This window comes from Oncorhynchus keta, chromosome 37 (genome assembly GCF_023373465.1).
Source record: "Oncorhynchus keta strain PuntledgeMale-10-30-2019 chromosome 37, Oket_V2, whole genome shotgun sequence".
NCBI lineage: Eukaryota > Metazoa > Chordata > Actinopteri > Salmoniformes > Salmonidae > Oncorhynchus > Oncorhynchus keta.
The window spans coordinates 1,968,221-1,990,643 of record NC_068457.1 but is presented as its reverse complement, the minus strand read 5'-3'; the positions used below and the strand labels follow the sequence as shown (position 1 = coordinate 1,990,643).

Below are 22,423 nucleotides of genomic sequence, written 5' to 3'. Positions count from 1 at the left end.
ATACCTGCACACTCTCTTTGACTACCACCTCCTACTACCCCACAGGCCCATGCACTGTCCAGATCCCCACAGAAATAACCACCACAGTAGCTGGGAGCTGTCACTTTCAGCTTTAGTGAATGAGCGAGAGCGATGGGAGACTAAGGCCTCTCTCTCTCTGCTCTCTCTCCTCCACCCTTCCGCATTCCACTCAAACATCCACCCCTTGAGACCGAGGCATTTACATGTAGCTCAGACAGGCAAAGGGGGAGAGGTGGAGGGAGGCTAGGGGGAATGGGGGAGAGGGATGGAGGGAGGGAGTGCATGTACACAATGAGATGTGACATGGAGAGGCTGCTAAGTGGCAAAAATGCAATTTCACTTTTGGCTCGGGACTCTCAAAACAAAGCAGGTGTGACTAAGACTTTTTCAGAGTGGATTAACTCAAGTGTCCGGCGCTGTGCTTTCTGCTCCCATGAAGCACGGGGCACCTTTCTACCTCTCATACATCCAAGGACGAGAATGGAAGAGACTATGGCAAATGTTATACTGCCACTTTATTCCCTGCCCCTTCTGATCTTTGCACTCTCATACATTGGATTGATGACATTATCCTTCAAGGATTGTTAGGGAAAAAAGGAGGGTTCACACCTGTCGCGGGAGAGTGACATCCACCATGTAATCTCGGATATCCCGACCTTGGAGAAACGTAAGGCTTAGCAGCACTTAGCAGCAGGGGAGAACAACTGGCAGTCGCCCTGGAATGAGGCGAGGAACACAATGTCCTCATTGTAATTATGGCACATAAATCATCAAATACATTTTATAAATGTTATAACAACCCATCTATACTAAAAGGAGGGACAAATTACACGACTGCAACTTGTAAAACGTTACTGTCTGGTAGCCAGCAACTTATGCTAGCTAGCTACCTAGCATTTTTTCAGTTTATAGTAATTTAGACATCCAGTTAGCTAACCGGCTAATACTAGCTTTAACTTGCTCACTAGCCATTAATAATCTACTAGCTAATCAAACATATGTTTTTGTTATAAATTAACTCTACTACAGGCTAAACATTTTTCCTTACCTTTACAGAGGTGACAAAAACCAATGTCAATCACAAATGTATTCTACTTTAGCTAGATACTGTACTACCCATGCTCACTGGCAAGTTTCTCTCCTGCCCCCCAATTTTGACAATGCTTTAAGTAGTCATTGTTTAGTTAGGAACTCCTCTCACCTGGTTGTCTACGTCTTAATTGGACACAAATTGAAAGGAAATAACCAAAACCAGCAGACACGCAGCTCTCCAGGAATCAAAGATGGATTCAGTTAAACCTGTGGATCCAGGTGTGTTTGGGCAGTCAGTACCATAAATAAGTAAAGTCATTTCTAGACAAAAGCCATCTCTCTCTCTCTTACCGTGTCTTATCCTTTGGAACATTGTAGAACCATTCAGTTGAGTGCATTTGTGGCACAACTCATGTGTGAGTGGGGGCCGGCTGACTTGTCTCTTTGAGCACTTTCGCTGTCTGTCGTCATCCATATCACCAGGGATGTAAATGAGCTGTCACAGTACCATATTGAATGCTGCCTCTTCATCTTCTCTGCTCCTACAGCAGAAGATAATAGAGAAAGAAAGAGAGGGAGGAGGCTGTGCTAAGGGCCATGATATACGTGCTGAAGGGCAAGTGGGGGGGGAATCACCATGGCATCTCCAGTGGTCTCTGCTGCGGTTAGATATGGCAATAATCAATGGGTGGGAGTGTAGCAAAGGTAGGCTGGTAGTATTATGAACATATTGAATAGCTAGTTTTCTCTGTCTGTTACGTCACTTGGAGTGAGTAAGTTGCTAGTGTTGAGAGAGAGAGACTCTGTGTATAGTGCTGCAGGAGTCTCTTAGTTTGAGTCAGGATTTACATACCTAGAATGGAAAAGGCTAGATGGAGAGGGGTGCTAGGGTTTTGCATAGGTGTTTTTGCAAGGTGTTCGTAAAATTATACAAAACTGTAAATGGTGGACAACCCTGTCACTGGTTAGTTTTAAATACTACTAGTGTTAAAACTACTCTTTACAAAAGCCTTTATTCTGTCTCATCTAAAGATGTTTGTAATCCTCATAGCAAGACTACTATAACCATGTCTATGTGCAAATTCGCTATAACCATAGACATAGATAAGATATCTATTGGCTTTGCTAGCTAGCTAGCTACCCACTGGGCACAGACGTCAGTTCAACGTCTAGTTTTGATTTACAATTGGTTAAGTTGTCAACTAATGTGAATTTTATGTGAAATCAAAATAGAATGTCACCCTTTCATTGGATTTAGGTTAAACGTTTTTGGGGGAAAAATACTAAATTCCCTTACGTTGATGACTTTTTGCAAATCCAATCACTTTTTCCATGTTGATTCAACATCATCACATATAATTTTTTGGTTGAAATGACGTGGAAACAACATTTACTGAACCAGTTTTTGCCCAGTGGGTGCTGCTGTGACTAGCTAGCTTCAATGCAAATGTATTTAGTGAGCATTGAATAAGATAAACAACAGGAAGCTAGCTAGTTAACCATCTGTAGGAACAGGAAGTTTATTTTACTAGCAAGCAAATAAACATTTGTGGTCAGCACTGACCTACTAGGTAATCATTACAACTAGAACAGAAATGGGAGAGCTCTCACCGGCTTCATATCCATTGCACAGCAACACATTTTTAAGTATATCTGAGTTTGCAAGCAAGCTCAATAGCCAGCTAGCTAAATAGCAAAGTCCTGTCTGTAGATGGCCACCCGCTAGGTAGGTAATGGTTATTAGTTGTCAAATTCACAAATTCACTGGTGTCGCAACATAATAAATACAAATACAACTGAAACCGTCAGTTAGCCATAATGCCATGTGAAAGTAGCTGATGCAAACTAGCCACTTGTGAAATGCAGTCCTTAAAAACATCCTCCATCTTGCTAGGTCCTGTGTAGCTCAGTTGGTAGAGCATGGCTCTTGCAAAACCAGGTTTATGGGTTTGTTTCCCATGGGGGACCAGTAAGACATTTTTTGCATTTACTACTGAAAGTCGCTAAACTTTGGCCCACAGAGCATAGGCCCCCATTGACAGACTGCAGAGTAATTTCACATTTCCTGGGGCACTCCTTGGCCAAAATCCCCCTGCCAGGACCCAGTTGTTTGCCGCTCTCACCATTAATCACCGGCAGCTGACAGGCTGTCTGACAGGTTGCCGAGTTACTGAGTGGCCCCCAGCTCCTGAGATCCGGAGCTGGGACCTGTCAGAATGCTGCCGAGTGAATGATGGCTAAGCAGCCCCCCTCTTACCTCTCCTCTACCTCTTCTCCACCACTATCTCCCTTCCATCACAACTCCTTCCCTCCCTTGCTCCATCCCTCCCTCACAGCCCGTTCTGCTGGGTGTGTTTCCTTAACTCCTAACACCGGGGTAAGGGGGAAATAGCTCTAACCCCTACCTGTCACTCGCAGGGGCTGATGGAGTGCGCTGTTTGTCTTCACCATAAGGCAGTCCTGCCTCTTTTGGCTAACTGTGGGAGCGCAGCGCGGTTCAACATATGTTTATCATAGGACATGTGTCTTCATGTGTCGCCGCCGCCACTAACTGTGGCAGGTCAATTACAGAGGATAGATTAGGAACTGCACACTCCAAAAGGGTTCTTTGGCTGTCCCCATAGGAGAACCCTTTGTTCTCTTGTTCCAGGTAGAACCCTTTTTGGTTCCAGGTTGAACCCTCTGTAGAAAGGATTCTTAATGGAACATAAAAGGGTTCTTCTACCTGGTACGAAAAGTTCTCTTCAAAGGGTTCTCCAATGGGGAGAGCCAAATAACCCTTTTAGGTTCTAGATAACAAACAAAAAATTTAAGAGTGTACTGTAAAGACAAGGCCTTACTGGAGACATTGATTACATTTAAAATATATATACTGTATATTTCACCTTTATTTAACCAGGTAGGCCAGTTGAGAACAAGTTCTCATTTACAACTGCAACCTGGCCAAGATAAAGCAAAGCAGTGCGACACAAACAACAACACAGAGTTCCACATGGAATAAACAAACGTACAGTCGATAACACAATAGAAAAAGTCTATATACAGTGTGTGCAAATGGCGTAAGGAGGTAAGGCAATAAATAGACCATAGTAGCAAAGTAATTACAATTTAGCAGATTAACACTGGAGTGCAAGTAAAAATACTGGTGTGCAAAAGAGCAGAAAAGTAAATGAAAGCAATATGGGGATGAGGTAGGTAGTTAGATGGGCTATTTACAGATGGGCTGTGTACAGCTGCAGCGATCAGTAAGCTGCTCAGATAGCTGATGTTTAAAGTTAGTGAGGGAGATATAAGTCTCCAACTTCAACGATTTTTGCAATTCGATCCAGTCATTGGCAGCAGAGAACTGGAAGGAAAGGCAGCTAAATTAGGTGTCGGCTTTGGGGATGACTAGTGAGATATTCCTGCTGGAGCACCTGCTACGGGTGGGTGTTGTTATGGTGACCAGTGAGCTGAGATAAGGCGGAGCTTTACCTAGCAAAGATTTATAGATGACCTGGAGCCAGTGGGTCTGGCGACGAATAGCCAGAGTGCCAACCGACGAGAGCATACAGGTTGCAGTGGTGGGTGGTATATGGGGCTTTGGTGACAAAATGGATGGAACTGACTGCATCTAATTTGGAAGCGTGAGTGAAGAATGCTTTGTTGCGAAATAGGAAACCGATTCTATAATTCATTTTGGATTGGAGATGTTTAATATGAGTCTGGAAGGAGAGTTTACAGTCTAGCCAGACACATAGTTATTTGTAGTTGTTCACATATTCTAAGTCAGAACCGTCCAGAGTAGTGATGCTAGTCGGGCAGGCGTGTGCGGGCAGCAATCAGTTGAAGAGCATGCATTTTGTTTTACTTCTATTTAAGAGCAGTTGGGGGCCACGGAATGAGTGTTGTATGGCATTGAAGCTTTAACAGTGTCCAAAGAATGGCCAGATGTATACGTATACGTATACGTCTGCGTTGAGATTGATCAAGGAATCACCCGCAGCAAGAGCAACATCATTGATATATACAGAGAAAATAGTCGGCCCGAGAATGTAACCCTCTGGTACCATCACAGCGACTGCCAGAGGTCCGGACAACAGGCCCTCCGATTTGACACACTGAACTCTATCTGAGAAATAGTTGGTGAACCAGGTGAGGCAGTCATTTGAGAAATAGTTTCTCTCTCTCTCTCTCTTTCTCTCTCTCCCCCCTCTCTCCAGTGCCGGGGCTGGAAGGACAGGCTGTTTCATAGCTGTGGACATTATGCTGGATATGGCCGAGAACGAGGGTGTGGTGGACATCTTCAACTGCATCCGCGAACTGCGCTCACAAAGGGTTAACATGGTGCAAACTGAGGTTGGTGAAGAAATGTACTGATTAGCTTGTGCGTGGATAGTGGGTAAAGAAGAGGACAGTACTCTATCATAGTTGAAGCATTAGTCATTACAGTGCCCTGCAAAGGAAGTAATGATACATAATGACGCATAATGGTACATAAAAAAATGGTACAGTGTTTAAAGTGCAGTTAGCCAAATAGCATAGCATTAGCCATCCTTATACCTAGCGTTAATATGGTATTTTTAGGTTATCATTAGCCATTCACATGTTATTTTGTTCAATGGTACTGATAGTAGTTACTAGCAGTTACACAGTTAGCATTAGACATCATCATACCAAGTGTAAAGGGAGTGCAACCAACGTTCAAAGTCACAGCAAGTCTGTTAGCGTAGCATTTTCCATCGCCATGGTAAAGGGTTAAAAAGGCTCAAACAGTAGTCTGCTATGGCTAGTCTTTCCCAGACAATCACCAGACTGATCCTATGCCGTAACCCACTGCCCACAGTTAGTTGTTCTGCGTGAAATTTTCAGCAGGCATATTTTAAAGTGAGTCCTATGGAGGGGCACTGTAAAGCATAGAAATAGGATATTGTGAAGCTTAGACATGATAATGTAAAGTGAGTCATATGCAGGGAGAGTCTAAAGCATAGAAATGTTATCCCCAGACCTTGAAACCAGATTCTATTTCTATGGTCTATAAGCCTGGGCCTTATCTGCCAGACAGGCCATTCCAGGCTATTAGGGTTACATTTTCCAGTGGATCATGCAGTCAGTGATGAAACAGTGGTTCTTAGTGGAGAAACAACACCTGTGAGATAATGTGTGTGTGTTTGAGATCAACTACATTGCAGTCGGGTCAAACAGAATCACTGATCTACAAATCACCTTGCGTCCAAACTAAGTACTCATTATTTTATAAAGATGAACAATTCTGTCATTCTCATCTTTCTCAAACTACTCCCCTCAAATACTACTACTTCAATGTCAATAGTGAGAACGACAAAAAGGGCTACTCGTAAATATGCATCAGTATTCTCCATAACTACTACTGTTTCATTCATTTATGTGTACCTACTAGACTGATATACATTGTATTTTCTCAACGACTCTGCGACTTGCAACCATTCGTACAAACCATCAGCACGCGTGATATCGCTACTGATCAAATGTGTGTGGTGTCTCCTCAGATATATTTCCCAAGTCAGGCGAGCCTAGCTACCTCTGGAGAGTTCTCAGTCATGCATCTTCCATCCCAATGATCCTATTAATATTAAATACATGCTGAATAATAGATAACTTAGTTCGCACACATTTTCATTCTGTGAATGAGTTTTGCAAGTGTGTTTGCTAAGTGTGGGTTACGACCGTGGGAGTTTTGCAGTCACCCTTAAATAACGGTAATACAACAGCAACTTCATGTTGTTCTCCACATTACCTTCTCTGGTAAAACACACACCATATCAAATACAATCTAGGTTTATTTGTTTCATGCACAGGATACAGAAGGTGTAAATCATACAGTGAAGTGGTTATTTGCATCGTAGAAATATAAAAAAAAACAGAACGTGTCCAGATTATAAATGTTTTATAATTATTAGATGACACTTACCCGACACACTTGTCTAAATTGATGGGTCATGTGAAAAAAATGTTATATCCATCCCCAGCCACAACTAGCTAAGTGGATGGGTCACTATTTTCTAGATATGTACAAGTTCATGAAATATGGCTGTAATCACCCCCAGACACACCTGGCTAATTTGATTGCTAGCTAAACAATGAACTGACGTAATACCAACTCATACTACCACCAATACAAACTGATTGTCATAGCTTTAGTATGAATCTGCAGGTAGCTAAAGCTAACCAACTAGGTTCAACGTTATCTTGCTAGCTAACATTAGGCTATAACTAGCAATGCAAATTTATTTCTGATTTGCATAATATTACTACAGAGATCATACACATAACGCTAGCTAGCGAGACAGCATGCTAACGTCCGCTAGCTAGCCAACAGTACGCTTTAACTTGCAATGAAAATGACTTTCTGACAAAATTAAAAACATGTATAATATCTGAAAATGTAGCTAGACTCTTACCTGTATACATGGATGAATGCTTCTTCACGGCAGACTTGGCCAGGGTCGTGTCAAGTCATTCCGGCTCACACTGACTGTGGCATGTATGAAAAGTAGCACATCACAACTTCTTCCAACTGATCTGTCAATAGCATCTGCTAAATTTAGGGCATCCATGTTGTTGAGAAAAGTAGCATGGCTTTTTAAGTTCTCAATGGCTAACGTTATATATTTGTAAAAAGACGTGGTAGAAAGGATTATCAACGCATACTGAGCAGCTCACATTGTTGTAGGAAGCATGCTACCTGGCAGACCAATCCAAACTCCTTTCCCGCCATGTCCATAACATCCATTATCTCAGCCAATCATGGCTAGCGGGAAGGTTCCTGGCTTTTTCCGTGGCTAAACCAACTAGGCTCGTAATTGAACAATTTGTTTTGTATTTTACAGATGCAATACAAGTTTGTTATTAAGGCACATGAAACTTCACATATTCCAGAAGGACTTTCTGCAAAACTAAATGCATTTTGATGAAAAAAATGCCTCTCCTGTGAACAGTTAACATATATCAATGGTGGCTCCTCAGAGAAGGAAGGGGAATACCATCCTACACTGTGAATTTCATAAAAATACAAATTGTGAAACATTAAAAAATATATATCCTATTTTCTGTCCGCTGTGTACATTGACTTCAATACAAAACCTAGGAGGCTCATGGTTTTAATCATTTCAAACTAAAACTGACCTTGTTACATGTACCAACAAGGTGCCAATAGCATCAAATCCACATGTAAAATCAGGGCTGATAAATAGGCTAGGACCTGGTACAATAATTGTAACAAGGCACACCCTGTCAGTCATTTTCAATTAGTTGATTTCTATGACCTGGCTTAAAGGCCCAGTGCAGTTAAAAATATGATTTCCCTGTGTTTTATATGTACAATGACTTGTACAATGACTTCAGATAGTATTCAGATCATTTGACTTTTTCCACGTTTTGTTACATTACAGCCTTATTCAAATGTTTTAGAACAAGGCAATCTACACACGACAATCTTCATCAATCTACACAAGACAACCCAAAATGACTTGGCAGCGATTACAACATTGATTGTTCTTGGGTATGACGCTACAAGCTTGGCACACCTGCATTTGGGGAGTTTCTCCAATTCTTCTCTGCAGATGATCTCAAGCTCTGTCAGGTTGGATGGGGAGGGTTGCTGCACAGCTATTTTCAAGTCTCTACAGAGATGTTAGATTGGGTTCAAGTCCGGGCTCTGGCTGGGCCACTCAAGGACATTCAGACTTGTCCCGAAGCCACTCCTGTGTTGTCTTGGCTGTGTGCTCAGGGTTGCTTCCTTTTGGAAGCTGAACCTTCGCCACAGTCTGAGGTCCTGAGCACCCTGGAGCAGGTTTTTATCAAGGATCTCTCTGTACTTTTCTCCGTTCATCTTTCCCTCAATCCTGACTAGTCTCCCAGTCTCTGCCGTTGCAAAACATTCCCACCGCATGATGCTGCCACCACCATGCTTCACCTTAGGGATGGTGCCAGGTTTCCTCCAGACGTGATGCTTGGCATTCAGGCCAAAGAGTTCAATCTTGGTTTCATCAGACCAGAGAATCTTGTTTCTCATTTTCTGTAAATCTTTAGGTGCATTTTTGCAAACTACAAGCGGGCTGTCATGTGCCTTTTACTGAGGAGTGGCTTCCGTCTTGCCACTCTACCATAAAGGCCTGATTGTGGAGTGCTGCAGAGATGGTTGTTCTTCTGGAAGGTTCTCCCATCTACATAGAGGAACTCTAAAGCTCTGTCAGAGTGACCATCTTGTATTTGGTCACCTACCTGACCGAGGCCCTTCTCCCCCAATTGCTCCGTTTGGCCAGGTGGCCAGCTCTAGGAAGAGTCTTGGTGGTTCTAAACTTCTTCCATTTAAGAATGATGGAGCCCACTGTGTTCTTGGGAACCTTAAATGCTGCATACATTTTTTTAGGTACCCTTCCCCAGATATGTGCCTCGGCACGATGCTGTCTCCGAGCTCTACGGTCAATTCCTTCGACCTCATGGCTTGGTTTTTGCTCTGACATGCACTGTCAAATGTGGGACCTTATATAGACAGGTGCCTTTCCAAATCATGTCCAATCAATTGAATTTACCACAGGTAGACTCCAATCAAGTTGTAGAAACAGCTCAAGGATGATAATTTGAAACAGGATGAATCTCGTAACAAAGGAATACTTATGTAAATAAGGTATTTCTGGTTTTTATTTTTAATACATTTTCAGAAAGAAACCTGTTTTTGCTTTGTCATTATGGTGTATCGTGTGTAGATTCCTGAGTTTTTAAAAAATGTATTTAATACATTTTAGAATAAGGCTGTAACATAACAAAATGTGAAAAAAGTCAAGGGGTCTGAATACTTTCCGAAGGCACCGTACCCCCCCGGGCCTTACTGCTTAATTAAGTATATCCTATGTAACTACATTGTTCTTACTTGACACTTGATTCAGTATACCCTTTGAGCCAGGTAATAACACAGAAATGAACTCATCGAAAATAACCAGTAGTTATTCACAAGGTGTGTTTACAGGGCCCTAGCCTATTATACATCATCAGAGCAACCCTGGTATTACTGGTGGATTTGATGGTAATGGCACCATGTAGTTACATGTAACTATGTCAGATTTTGGTTTGAGTTATTAACATGGTAATTCACAGGTGACTATCAAACATGTCATTACAAAACATTAGTTATATAGTGTAACAATAAAATGTGTAACATCAGTAATTATATATGTGGAATAACCTTCAACAAGTGGATGTGTAATGACTCAGTCATCCAACTGTGTTCTTACTAATACCACTACCTATAACTACTATGTTGGTACTATAGTTATTACTGTGTAGTTGCATAGTAATAGTGGCAACTTAATGTAAAGTGTTGCCGACAACTAATTATGGTTTTGTATATCAGTGTGCAAGCAGTCAGAGTTGGACTTGTTACCTGTATGTTCTGCTCTGTTCTCGAAACATTTCAACAGTACATGTGGATTGAGTCTAGTGAATAGGGTCCAACTAGTTGTTGAAGTGCTGTAAATAAAGTGTCCTTTTGTGTGTTGATGTTGACCTGAAGGGTAGAAATACATTAACCTCTTTTGTCATGTCATGTTATTTTACGTCATCTCATGTTATGTATTGTGTCCTACCCCAGGAGCAGTATGTCTTTGTCCACGATGCCATCCTGGAAGCCTGCTTGTGTGGAAACACAGCCATCCCAGTCTGTGAATTCAGAGCCATATACTACAACATTATCAGACTGGACCCACAGACCAACTCTAGCCAAATTAAGGACGAGTTTCAGGTTAGCTCTCTCCACTTCTGTCTGTCTGTCTGTCTGTCTGTCTGTCTGTCTGTCTGTCTGTCTCTCTGTCTCTCTGTCTCTCTGTCTCTCTGTCTGTCTGTCTGTCTGTCTGTCTGTCTGTCTGTCTGTCTGTCTGTCTGTCTGTCTGTCTGTCTGTCTGTCTGTCTGTCTGTCTGTCTGTCTGTCTGTCTGTCTGTCTGTCTGTCTGTCTGTCTGTCTGTCTGTCTGTCTGTCTGTCTGTCTGTCTGTCTGTCTGTCTGTCTCTCTGTTTTCCTCTCAAGAGGTATGACATTTGCCTTTACCCCCTAAAATGGGTGACATTTTCCTTCTCCAAGAACAAGGCTTTGTAGCTACCGTTAGGAGGCAGTATGAACTCGGCAGCTAAGCAATTGTGCTCCGTATTCTCTCTGAGATTAATATCCCATCACCGTATCAAGCACAGGTCTCAGATCTGTAATCTGTCTCATAATGTATGATGCGTATCTCTCTATCGCACTCCCAATCTCAATATCCCTCATTCTCCCTCATACATAAGTCATCTGCAGCCTTCGCTTCAGTGAAGTATTTGCACTTGTTGAAGGCACTTAACTACCAGTAATGCTGTTATGTTGGAATATGGAAATCAAAGAAAATAGGGGCAGATTATTTATTGTCGTGGGTTTATTTACTCACCAATTCGTTCTCCACTACTAGTCTGGGCAGTTGATTCAGGGCTATGTCATTGTGAGTGTTGCAGAGGAGGTGGTTTGGTGAATAACGCTAGCGGAGGGAGAAACCTTGCCTGAGACCTGAATACTTGTGTTAGTTCCCAGAGACTGGGAATGTAATGTAATGCCTATATGCTTTAGCTTAGAAGAATATTGTATTATAGTATTGCGAACATCTCGGGTTGGAAGGTAATACCCAGTAGGTTACAAAAACGTCACGCGTCGAAGATGAAAATAGTCAGCAAGTCTTGTTAAGACCATGTAGGTTTCTTTAAAAAATAAAACGTTAAGACCTGATGAATAATTGTAAAAAAAATAACGTGTTCGCTCTCCCAGACTCTGAACATCGTGACTCCCCGGGTTCGGCCTGAAGACTGTAGCGTGGGACTGCTCCCCCGGAACCAGGACAAGAACCGCAGCATGGACGTCCTGTCTGTGGATCGCTGCCTGCCTTTCCTCATCTCTGTTGATGGAGAGTCCAGTAACTACATCAACGCTGCCCTCATGGATGTAAGTTAATCTCTCTCTCGCTCTCTCTGTCTCTCAACCACTGGTATTGTATTGTCCCAAGGTGCAAACCCTGCCAATCCGGCACTCTATAGCCAGACTCAAACAAACGCTCAAAGATTTAAAATACTATTTGCAGACTCACAAGTGGGGTTTAACCATTGGCTTTAGCTTGGCTGAAGATGTCATCCAGACACAGATCAGTTAGTTTGAGATATGCTTTCGTACTGTTGTGTTATGACTTAGTATAGGGATATAGGGATTTAGGGATTTAATATGTTATATAGGGATTATATAGGGATTTAGGGATTGTATGTTTATTGCATTTGTTGTGGGGATATGCGGAGGCAGAAATTGGGTTTAACAATTAAATGTCATAGTGCAACAGCAATATAAAAGATAACAAACAACATCATTTAACAACTGATCATTATCCAACACACCATTAAGCCGTAGCACTGTGATACATGATGACTCTCATAGCAGATCTATACACACAGATCAGTGTCATTTAAGATTGAGGGAGGATGATTATTTTTTTCATTAAATATACATCAAAATATGGCTAGTTCTCTCTGTCTCTTGCTTCTAAATAATTTTGGAAGAAATACATTTGTTCACTGTTCGATGTTTTCTACTCACCACATTCTATGCACTGCAGTGCTAGCTAGCTCTAGCTTATGCTTTCAGTAGTAGATTCATTGTCTAATCCTTTTATTGAGTGAACGACTTGTCAGTTCATGCTACAAGAGCTCTGATAGGTTGGAGGACATCCTCCGGAAGTTGTCATAAATACTGTGTAAGTCTATGGAAGGGGGTGAGAAACATGAGCCTCCTAGGTTTGTATTGAAGTCAATGTACCCAGAGGAGGACAGAAGTTACGCCATGGTGCTACTCTACAGAGTTCTGCAGAGGCTACTTCATTGCAAAACAGAGTGTTTTAGTCAATTATTTGGTGTCATGTGAATATATTTAGTATAGTTTTATCTAAAAAGGATAATTTGTTGAAATGTTTCTATTAAAAAAAAGGAGAGGAGGATGGTCCTACCCTTCCTCATCTGAGGAGCCTCTACTGACATAGATCCAGATAAGCTACACAGAGCTGATAAGACAACAACGGCAGACAATAACAAGTACAGAGGTGGAGCTAAATAAAGCCAGCGGTGCCATTCCCAGACCCGGCCTGCCTGGCAGCAGCATAATGATCTGTAGCTGGATTTCTCTTGTCAATGCATTACGGCCCAAGGTTAACACTGTCCGTGGGAGTCCGCCTGGTTTGGCTCTTTGTCCTTCGCCACGAGTTGATCAGGCATTGGAGTCCCTCTCTCTTTCTCTCTCTGTCTCTCTCACCTTCTCTACTGAGGGCTGAAGTGCTGTGTTATTGATTTTTTTTTTTACAGAGCCATAAACAGCCAGCAGCCTTCATCGTAACCCAGCACCCGCTGCCCAACACGGCCGCCGACTTCTGGAGGCTGGTCTTCGACTATAACTGCTCCTCGATAGTCATGCTCAACGAGATGGATGCAGCGCAGGTGTGTATTGTTCACCCTCTGGGTTCGCATACACACAGGCATGTGCGCACACACATATATGTGCATGTAAACATACGCATGCACACACGTAGACACATACACACACAGTGACTTTGCTTATCTCTTTGACTATCGGTCTGCCGTGGGGGTCTTACACATGCTCTATTGTTCTCTGTTCATCTCCATCTATCTCTCTATTCCTCCATTTTCATCTCCTCCTCCGGGTCTCACACACACAGTTTTATAGGGCAAGATAAGCTACTCCTTTCTGCGCCAGGGGTTTAACTATCCGACATAGCTGCCAGAACCCTCAGACAGACACCTAGATTGAAGCCCAGCAAAGGCCTATTGACGTGAGGGTGAACTCGTTTTAAGAGGTTGGAGCCTTTCAAAAGTACTAGACTATAGCCCATCACGGCCCTTAGCCCATCACGGCCCTTAGCTGTAGGTGTACCGTGCAGAGGCTAATATGGTCAAGGCTTTTGCTGTGTGTGCATTGATTCCACCCAGCATGATTCCACCCAGCATGTTAGCAATGTTTTTCTTTTCTCGTACTTGTATGACCTTGCATTTGAAGTCAATAATGGTGAGTTGGAGATGGCTTTGTTCAAATGGCCAAAGCAATGTGTAGTTTATTTAATGTTTTCAGTACTTTCCAATGGGTAGAATCCTCTATTTCAACAACAGAGTCCACAACAGCATGTGATGTAGCAAGGCTCACGCCATATAAATAGAATTACTAGAACGGACATTCCCAGTCAAGTACATTTTCTGTGATTGGTGCACCGGTGGCCATATTAAATGTATAAAGCAGGAATAAATAATTATATTTCTATGGCTAACTTCCTCTTTTCTCCCTAGCTTTGCATGCAGTACTGGCCCGAGAAGAGCTCCTGCTGCTACGGCCCCGTCCAGGTGGAGTTCATCTCAGCCGACATCGATGAAGACATCATCAATCGCATCTTCAGGATCTGCAACATGGCCAGGGTCTGTATCACAATAAAGAAAGTATGGTGGCAAACCAGATTTTAAAATGAATAGGGAACACTGTATAGGTGACTTATTATTATCACAGTCATAGAAACTAGAATCTATGGCTGTAGGACTTTATATGGTTCTGCTCGTTTTCTCTCATAGGTCACGAACTGTTACATCCCATAGGTCACAGAGCAGCATAAAAAAGAAACAGATGCTCAGATGCCAGATGTACTACTGTACATTTGTCTTGCCTCCACTCCTACAACACTGTTGTATATATCGCTCAGACACTGTCTTGTCAGTTAGACTCCTTCAAATGTCAACCTAATTGCTTGTGCCATGCACACCACATACCCATGTCAGACCTGGGTTAAGATACTATTCCAAATAATTTATAACACTCCAGCTGTGTTTGAATGAGCTTGCCTGGCAAAATGGAGCAAATAGAGAAGTCCCAAAAGTGAAAACCAAATCAATTTGGCACTCCAAGCAAGCTAAAGAAAACGCTCAAAGCCTGTGAAAGATTTCCAATAGTATCTGAACCCGGGTCTGCCAATTGGGATGGCGCTAACAGACAGGCCAAGCCTGGCAGCACCATGGCTGGTTCAGACTGGTTCCATTGGAGGGGCTTTATTTACACTAATACTCATTAGACACCATTAAATCACTGCCACTTGAATCCCTGTGTTTGTGGCACTCGGTTACTCCTTTCTCTCTCCTCTCTCTCTTGCTTGCTCATGGCCCCCCACTTTAACCAGCGGAGACGGCAGGCTTCGCTAGGCAGCTAATCAACACTTAGCTCCGTGATGGTGCAAAAATCCACAGGGGTGGCGTCTCCAATTTACCATGAAATGGTTCCATCGCTACCGCGAGAAGCACATGACACGGCTCCTGTACGACAAAATGAGCCTCTCCCTTGTTCCCAGCTTGGGCATGGAGCCAGATAACGTCTTCGTTGTGGTTGCCAGTCGTTGGCTTGTTGGCTCTGCTCTGGCTAAGGGAAGGAAAGTTGAGTCCAAATACACTGGGAATGGATGTGCTTCTGACGAGGAGCTCAGTGCGTCAGCAGTTCATTAATGACTTGAGTGGTTTATGTTTGCAGTGGACACAGAGGTAAACTTGATCCCCATTCAAATTGGGCGAAGTCCATCTACCAATTTTGATGATGGTTATAATGAGGAGGAAGATTAGCTTGCTAGTAGTTGATGATTGTGCTAAGGATGATGAGGATACTATCTGGCATGTTGTCCATGATGATGACCACAACAACGATGATGATGATAATGGCATTAAGTTATGATTCTTTGGCAGCCCCAGGATGGCTACCGTTTGGTGCAGCATTTCCAGTTCATCGGCTGGCCGGCCTATCGGGACACGCCCCTGTCCAAGCGCTCCATCTTGCAGCTGGTGAGACGTCTGGCCAAGTGGCAGGAGCAGTACGACGGGGGAGACGGACGCACCGTGGTCCACTGCCTGTGAGTAGCTGAGGGCCTGGCTCAAAGGTCTTTGTATTATGTTGTCGATATCAGATTCACACGTCCATGGAAGTTGTATAGTCATACGGTTGTCCATAGTAGAACAGTCATGTCCATGGCATTTGTATGCCGATATGGTGTCCATATTAGGACAGTCACACTTCCATGAAAGTTGTATTTCCATACGGTGTCCATATCAGAACACAGTTCTTTACTCACACAGTGTCCATACGTGGATAGTTACGTGCCCATGGAATTTGTATACAGGGACATTGTATATGAGGACGTTTAAACCAGACAGGATGTGGAGGGGTAGAACTATACTATACTATACTCTCAGACAGGAAGACAATAGGGAATGTGCTTTATGAATGTATCTATCACTGCTCGCTTCCACAGTGCTGTTTCCTTCTAGAGCAGGGGTACTCAACTACTATTTGAGAAGGTCTGGTCACACATATTTCTTAGATGGCAAAGGTTATCGGCATAGTAACAAACCTCGACCAATGTGACCTCAAACTGTTCCAACCACTCTTGTTGGCGGAGAGAAAATGTTGCCGTTTTTTAAACTCATTCCATGCAATTCTACACATTTTGTCATCGGGCGGAGAGAAAATGGAGCAGTTTTAAAGATAATTTCTTAAAATTCTACACATTTTGCCATCGGGCAGAGAGAAAAATTAGCAATTTTAAAACTATTTTCCTAAAATTCTACACATTTTGCCATTGGGCAGAGAGAAAAGGGAGCAGATTTAAAGCTACGTTCCTGCAATTTTACAAATTTTGCCATGTCTTATGTGTTTATTAATACCTGAGTGACTCAACAAAATCAATGGGTGCCCCATGGGGATCGAAGCCCCTGGGAACATAATTTGGCCATAACTACAATATTTAAATAGCTAGTTAGCCTAATTTACCCATCTAGCTAACATGGCCAGTAGTTAATCAACTGGACATTTATCGCAGGTTAAGATAGCTCTCTAAGGTCTGTCAGTGAAGGACATTGCGAGAGGAAAACTGCCCATGCACTACCAAATTTCGAAATTGTACATTGTGCGTTCTACTATTACAACTCTCAGCAGCATTAAGTTAAAAACCTGACTGAATCCCACTGACAAATTTTTTTTTATGTCGGGAGTCGTGGATTAAGACCGCAGTCCGCTATTTGAGTATGGCTGTTCTAGAGTATATACAGAGGATGGAAAGTCCTTTGAGACTTTTCTATGACTCTCAACCACACTATTTCCGTTGTGTGGGTCTTTTTCAGATAAGCACCACTGTATGTCGCATCAATAAGTGCATCGAAGACATCATCCCCACAGTGACCGTACGTACTTACTCCAAAAAGAAGCCATGGATTACAGGCAACATCCACACTGAGCTAAAGGGTAGAGCTGGTGATTTCATGGAGCAGGACTCTAACCCAGACATTTATAACAAATCCCTCTATGCCCTCTGACGAACCATCAAACAGACAAAGTGTCAATACAGGACTAAGATTGAATCCTACTAAAACAGCTCCGATGCTCATCGGATGTGGCAGGGCTTGCAAATGATTACGGACTACTAAGGAAACCGTGCTCTCGGTGGTACAGCTGTAGAATGTTTTGAGGATCTGAGGACCCATGCCAAATCTTTTCAGTCTCCTGAGGGGGAATAGGCGTTGTTGTGCCCTCTTCACAACTGTCTTGGTGTGTTTGGACCATAATAGTTTATTGGCTATATGAACACTGTCTGTCACCTTGATTACTCAAAATTCTCTCGACCTGTGCACCTACGTTCATAGGCTAGGTTGTAGCAACCCATGATGGGTACAGTGAACATTTTTGTATCATGTAGTAGCCTAAACCTATCAATGTTACATTGAACTGGGTGAATGGGATATGAATGAATGTCGTCATAGAAATAAGGCCATGCTCAAAAAAATCTAATTGTCCTCCCTCATCTTAAACGGCACCAACCGCCACTGACCCCCTTTATTTTGATTTGGTAGGGGGACGAAGTGACAAGAATATAACTGTCAAATGTAAACTGTGCCCAGGTGAGAAACACATCTCCACTGCTAGATATACAACATCCAATCTCTTGAAGCATCTGCAAAAGTAACACGCTTGTCTACCTCATCCAAACAACCACGGCTTGATTTCAATCATTCAGGAGGACAGGCTGTAACCCAGCGAGAGCTGAACAAGCTAGTTGCTTTGTATGTAGTGGAGAAAATGCTGCCCTGATCCACTGGTGTATTGGCCTACATAACGTAACGTTGACAGTGTTTACATTGACTGAGGATGTGCAATGTTTTGGGGTTTAAAACAAAAGTAATATAACAAAAGTAATATTAGTGGAACTCATTGCTTTTCCCATAAATAAAGTAATGAGTAATAGGTAATATATAACAATTGCTTTGTAATGACCACAACACTGGTGCTAATATGGACACTGTAATTATGACTTGTCTCAGCCAGAGGCGTTAGAGCATTTTCGGTTCCCCAGGAATGAAAAAGAAAGTTTGAGGGAACCAATCAAAGCTCAACACATTCAGAAGCACATTTCTGTGCGAATACTGTTTTTACAGCGTCCTCCTATCCAAACCAGTGTGTCAGCTCTCCCTCGCTGACTACTTGAGTCACGTCAGCAAGACTAGCGCAGACCCTAATTCCTCCTCCACTGATCACCATAATGGTAATAGCAATGGTTTCATAATGTGCATTACCTTGAACATGTTGGTGGAAATACTTCAGTGGGCGGCAATGAGTCCCTTCAAGACCCTTCAATAGTACTTTTCAGAGATAGTGCAGAGTTTAATTTTGGTTGAGTGGTCAACCATTCCTCATCTTTTCCAAATGCCCCTCATCCTCTCTCATGTTTTAAGTTTATGCATCACAAAGGTTCCAGTTGAAACCAAATGGTTAGAGAATTATTAGAGTATTTTCATCATTAATGGTCCGACTTTTGAGTGGTAAGGCATGCAGAATATTGTATGCAGGGGATACAGGGGCTTGATGCTTCCCTAATATGGACTTCGTAATACCCACATGGGCTTAAGCTCAGTCTATGTGGATTGGATAGGAGATGGGCTACGGTAGTTTTGCTGTTGGGTTAGATCGTGGGTTTTCCTCTATGTTTTAATGATTGCCCAAGGTACAATGTGTTACTTAAGTTCAGTCCCACGTCCTGCTATACTGTACATGGTACACCTCTCACATTAATGAAATATATTCAATAAAGTAATACATCATATAGATTGGTTCAGAGATATTGTAAAAGGGGCTGTTACAACGTAGTTTTTATGACCATATATCAAAACTTTGTGCATCCCAATGGGCGATTCTGATCGACTCTCTTTACCCGCTCTCTTTTACCTTCTCTCCCTCTTTCTTTAGTCTCTGCCTTTCTTTAGTCTCCCTCTTTCTTTAGTCTCTCCCTTTCTTTAGTCTCTCCCTCTTTCTTTAGTCTCTCCCTCTTTCTTTAGTCTCTCCCTTTCTTTAGTCTCCCTCTTTCTTTAGTCTCTCCCTTTCTTTAGTCTCTCCCTCTTTCTTTAGTCTCTCCCTCTTTCTTTCGTCTCTCCCTCTTTCTTTAGTTTCTCCCTCTTTTTTTTTTACATGGGGCGGCAGGGTAGCATAGTGGTTAGAGCGTTGGACTAGTAACTAGTAACTAGCGTAACTAGCGTTGGACTAGTAAGTAAAGGTTGCAAGTTCAAATCCCCGAGCTGACAAGGTACAAATCTGTCGTTCTGCCCCTGAACAGGCAGTTAACCCACTGTTCCTAGGCCATCATTGAAAATAAGAATTTGTTCTTAACTGACTTGCCTAGTTCAATAAAGGTAAAAATTTAATGACCTCTTTCTTTAGTCACTCCCTCTTAATTTAGTCACTCCCTCTTTCTTTACCTCTCTCCCTCTTTCTTTACTCTCTCCCTCTTTCTTTACCTCTCTCCCTCTTTCTTTACCTCTCCCTCTTTCTTTACTCTCTCCCTCTTTCTTTACCTCTCTCCCTCTTTCTTTACTCTCTCCCTCTTTCTTTACCTCTCTCCCTCTTTCTGTGACTCTCTCCCTCTTTACTCTCTCCCTCTTTGTTTACCTCTCTCCCTCTTTCTTTACCTCTCTCCCTCTTTCTTTACCTCTCTTCCTCTTTCTGTAACTCTCTCCCTCTTTCTGTAACTCTATCCGTCTTTACTCTCTCCCTCTTTCTTTACTCTCTCCTTTCTTTACTCTCTCCTTTCTTTACTCTCTCCCTCTTGCTTTACCTCTCTTCCTCTTGCTTTACCTCTCTCCCTCTTTCTGTAACTCTCTCCCTCTTTCTGTAACTCTCTCCCTCTTGCTTTACCTCTCTCCCTCTTGCTTTACCTCTCTTCCTCTTGCTTTACCTCTCTTCCTCTTGCTTTACCTCTCTCCCTCTTTCTTTACCTCTCTCCCTCTTTCTTTACTCTCTCCCTCTTTCTTTACTCTCTCCCTCTTTCTTTGCCTCTCTCCCTCTTTCTTTGCCTCTCTCCCTCTTTCTTTACCCTCTCTTTCTTCACCTCTCTTCCTCTTTCTTTACCTCTCTCCCTCTTGCTTTACCTCTCTTCCTCTTTCTTTACCTCTCTCCCTCTTGCTTTACCTCTCTTCCTCTTTCTTTACCTCTCTCCCTCTTTCTTTACCTCTCTCCCTCTTTCTTTGCCTCTCTCCCTCTTTCTTTGCCTCTCTCCCTCTTTCTTTACCCTCCTTCTTTACTCTCTCTCTTTCTTTACCTCTCTTCCTCTTTCTTTACCCTCTCCCTCTTGCTTTACTCTCTCCCTCTTGCTTTACCTCTCTCCCTCTTGCTTTACCTCTCTCCCTCTTGCTTTACCTCTCTCCTTCTTGCTTTACCTCTCTCCTTCTTGCTTTATCTCTCTCCCTCTTGCTTTACCTCTCTCCCTCTTGCTTTACCTCTCTCCATCTTGCTTTACCTCTCTCCCTCTTTCTTTACCTCTTTCTTTACCTCTCTCCCTCTTTCTTTACCTCTTTCTTTACCTCTCTCTCTCTTTGTTTATTGTCAAAGACTCCAGCCATCCTAGTCATAGACTGTTCTCTCTGCTACCGCACGGTAAGCGGTTCCAAAGCGCCAAGTCTAGATCCAAGAGGCTTCTAAAATAGTTTTTACCCCCAAGCCATAAGACTACTGAACGGCTAATCAAATGTCACCCCGGAATATTTGCAACCCCCCACTACGCTGCTGCCACTCTCTGATATTATGTATGCATAGCCATTTTAACAACCCTACCTGCATGTACATAATTATCTCAAATACCTTGACACCGGTGCGCCTACACATTGACACATTGACTCTGTACCGGTACCCCCTGTATATCGGCCCGCTATTGTTATTTACTGCTGCTCTTTAATTTGTTATTTGTTTTTCACATCTCTTGCTTTTTTAAAAGTTATTTTCTTAAAACTGCATCGTTGATTAAGGGCTTGTAAGTAATCATTTAACTGTTGTATTCGGTGCATGTGACAAATAAAATGTGACTTGAGGTGACAAACAAAGTGTGTGCACGAACAGCCGGGAAATCCTTGCTGAAGGCCAAAACAGACGAAAACGTCACATAACGTTGTCATAATATATGCACAAACTGTTTCCGCAATGTTTCTGATGGGAAGCATGAGGACGCCTGTATTCCCTCTCTGTCCCTTACCCTGCCCCTCCATCGATCTCTCTCTTCATCTCTCTCCCTCTACATTTACCTCTCTCCATACCTTGTTCTTGGTCTCATTCTCTCCATCTTCCTTTGGCCTTTTCTACCTTTCTGTCCCTCTTCCTCGCTCTCTATGCCCCTTTCTCATCCCTCTCTTTACATCTCTTTTAACTGTTCTCTCTTTCCCATTTATCCACCTTTCCTTACATATCTTTTAACCTCTCTCTCCAACAGGATGGGTGGTGGACGTAGCGGTACCTTCTGTGCCATCTGCAGCATCAGTGAGATGATCCAGCAACAGAACATTGTAGATGTGTTCCACACCGTCAAGACCCTGAGGAACAACAAATCCAACATGGTGGAGACTATGGTACGTTCCACTGACCAGTGGCCTGACCACTGACCTGTATAGGTGGCTTGAGGAGGGTTTATGAGTACCTATCAGCAATATAGGACACACACTCAGGACACACAGTTGTGGCTGTATTGGACAGGTTCAAGACCATACACAGACGGGAGACACAGCCACAGACGCACGCACACGCATGTACGCACACACATTCTCAGGCTGATGACTTGCTATTGCAGGTATTGTGTTAACAGATGTCTCTACGCCTTCTCATATAGCCTCAGAAACCAGATGCTTCATTTGACAGATCCATCTCAGGATGGGCACAGCTGTTCGCTTAGAATTCAAGTAGATTTTGGTGCAAAAGACAACTACTGTAATAAAAAAGTTAATGGTGACGTTGAAGATAC

The 22,423-nt window shown here is 42.8% G+C and overlaps 1 protein-coding gene across 1 annotated transcript in view; it reads left to right on the top strand.

Annotated features, from left to right (window-relative positions):
- LOC118370053 (receptor-type tyrosine-protein phosphatase T) overlaps positions 1-22,423 on the top strand; it is a 488,900-nt gene that overhangs the window by 459,859 nt on the left and 6,618 nt on the right. The window contains exons 27-33 of the mRNA XM_052498885.1: positions 5,256-5,391; positions 10,661-10,810; positions 11,854-12,027; positions 13,425-13,556; positions 14,418-14,543; positions 15,846-16,009; positions 21,899-22,034. Coding sequence (XP_052354845.1) covers positions 5,256-5,391; positions 10,661-10,810; positions 11,854-12,027; positions 13,425-13,556; positions 14,418-14,543; positions 15,846-16,009; positions 21,899-22,034 — 1,018 coding nt within the window. The remainder of the gene's footprint in view (positions 1-5,255; positions 5,392-10,660; positions 10,811-11,853; positions 12,028-13,424; positions 13,557-14,417; positions 14,544-15,845; positions 16,010-21,898; positions 22,035-22,423) is intronic.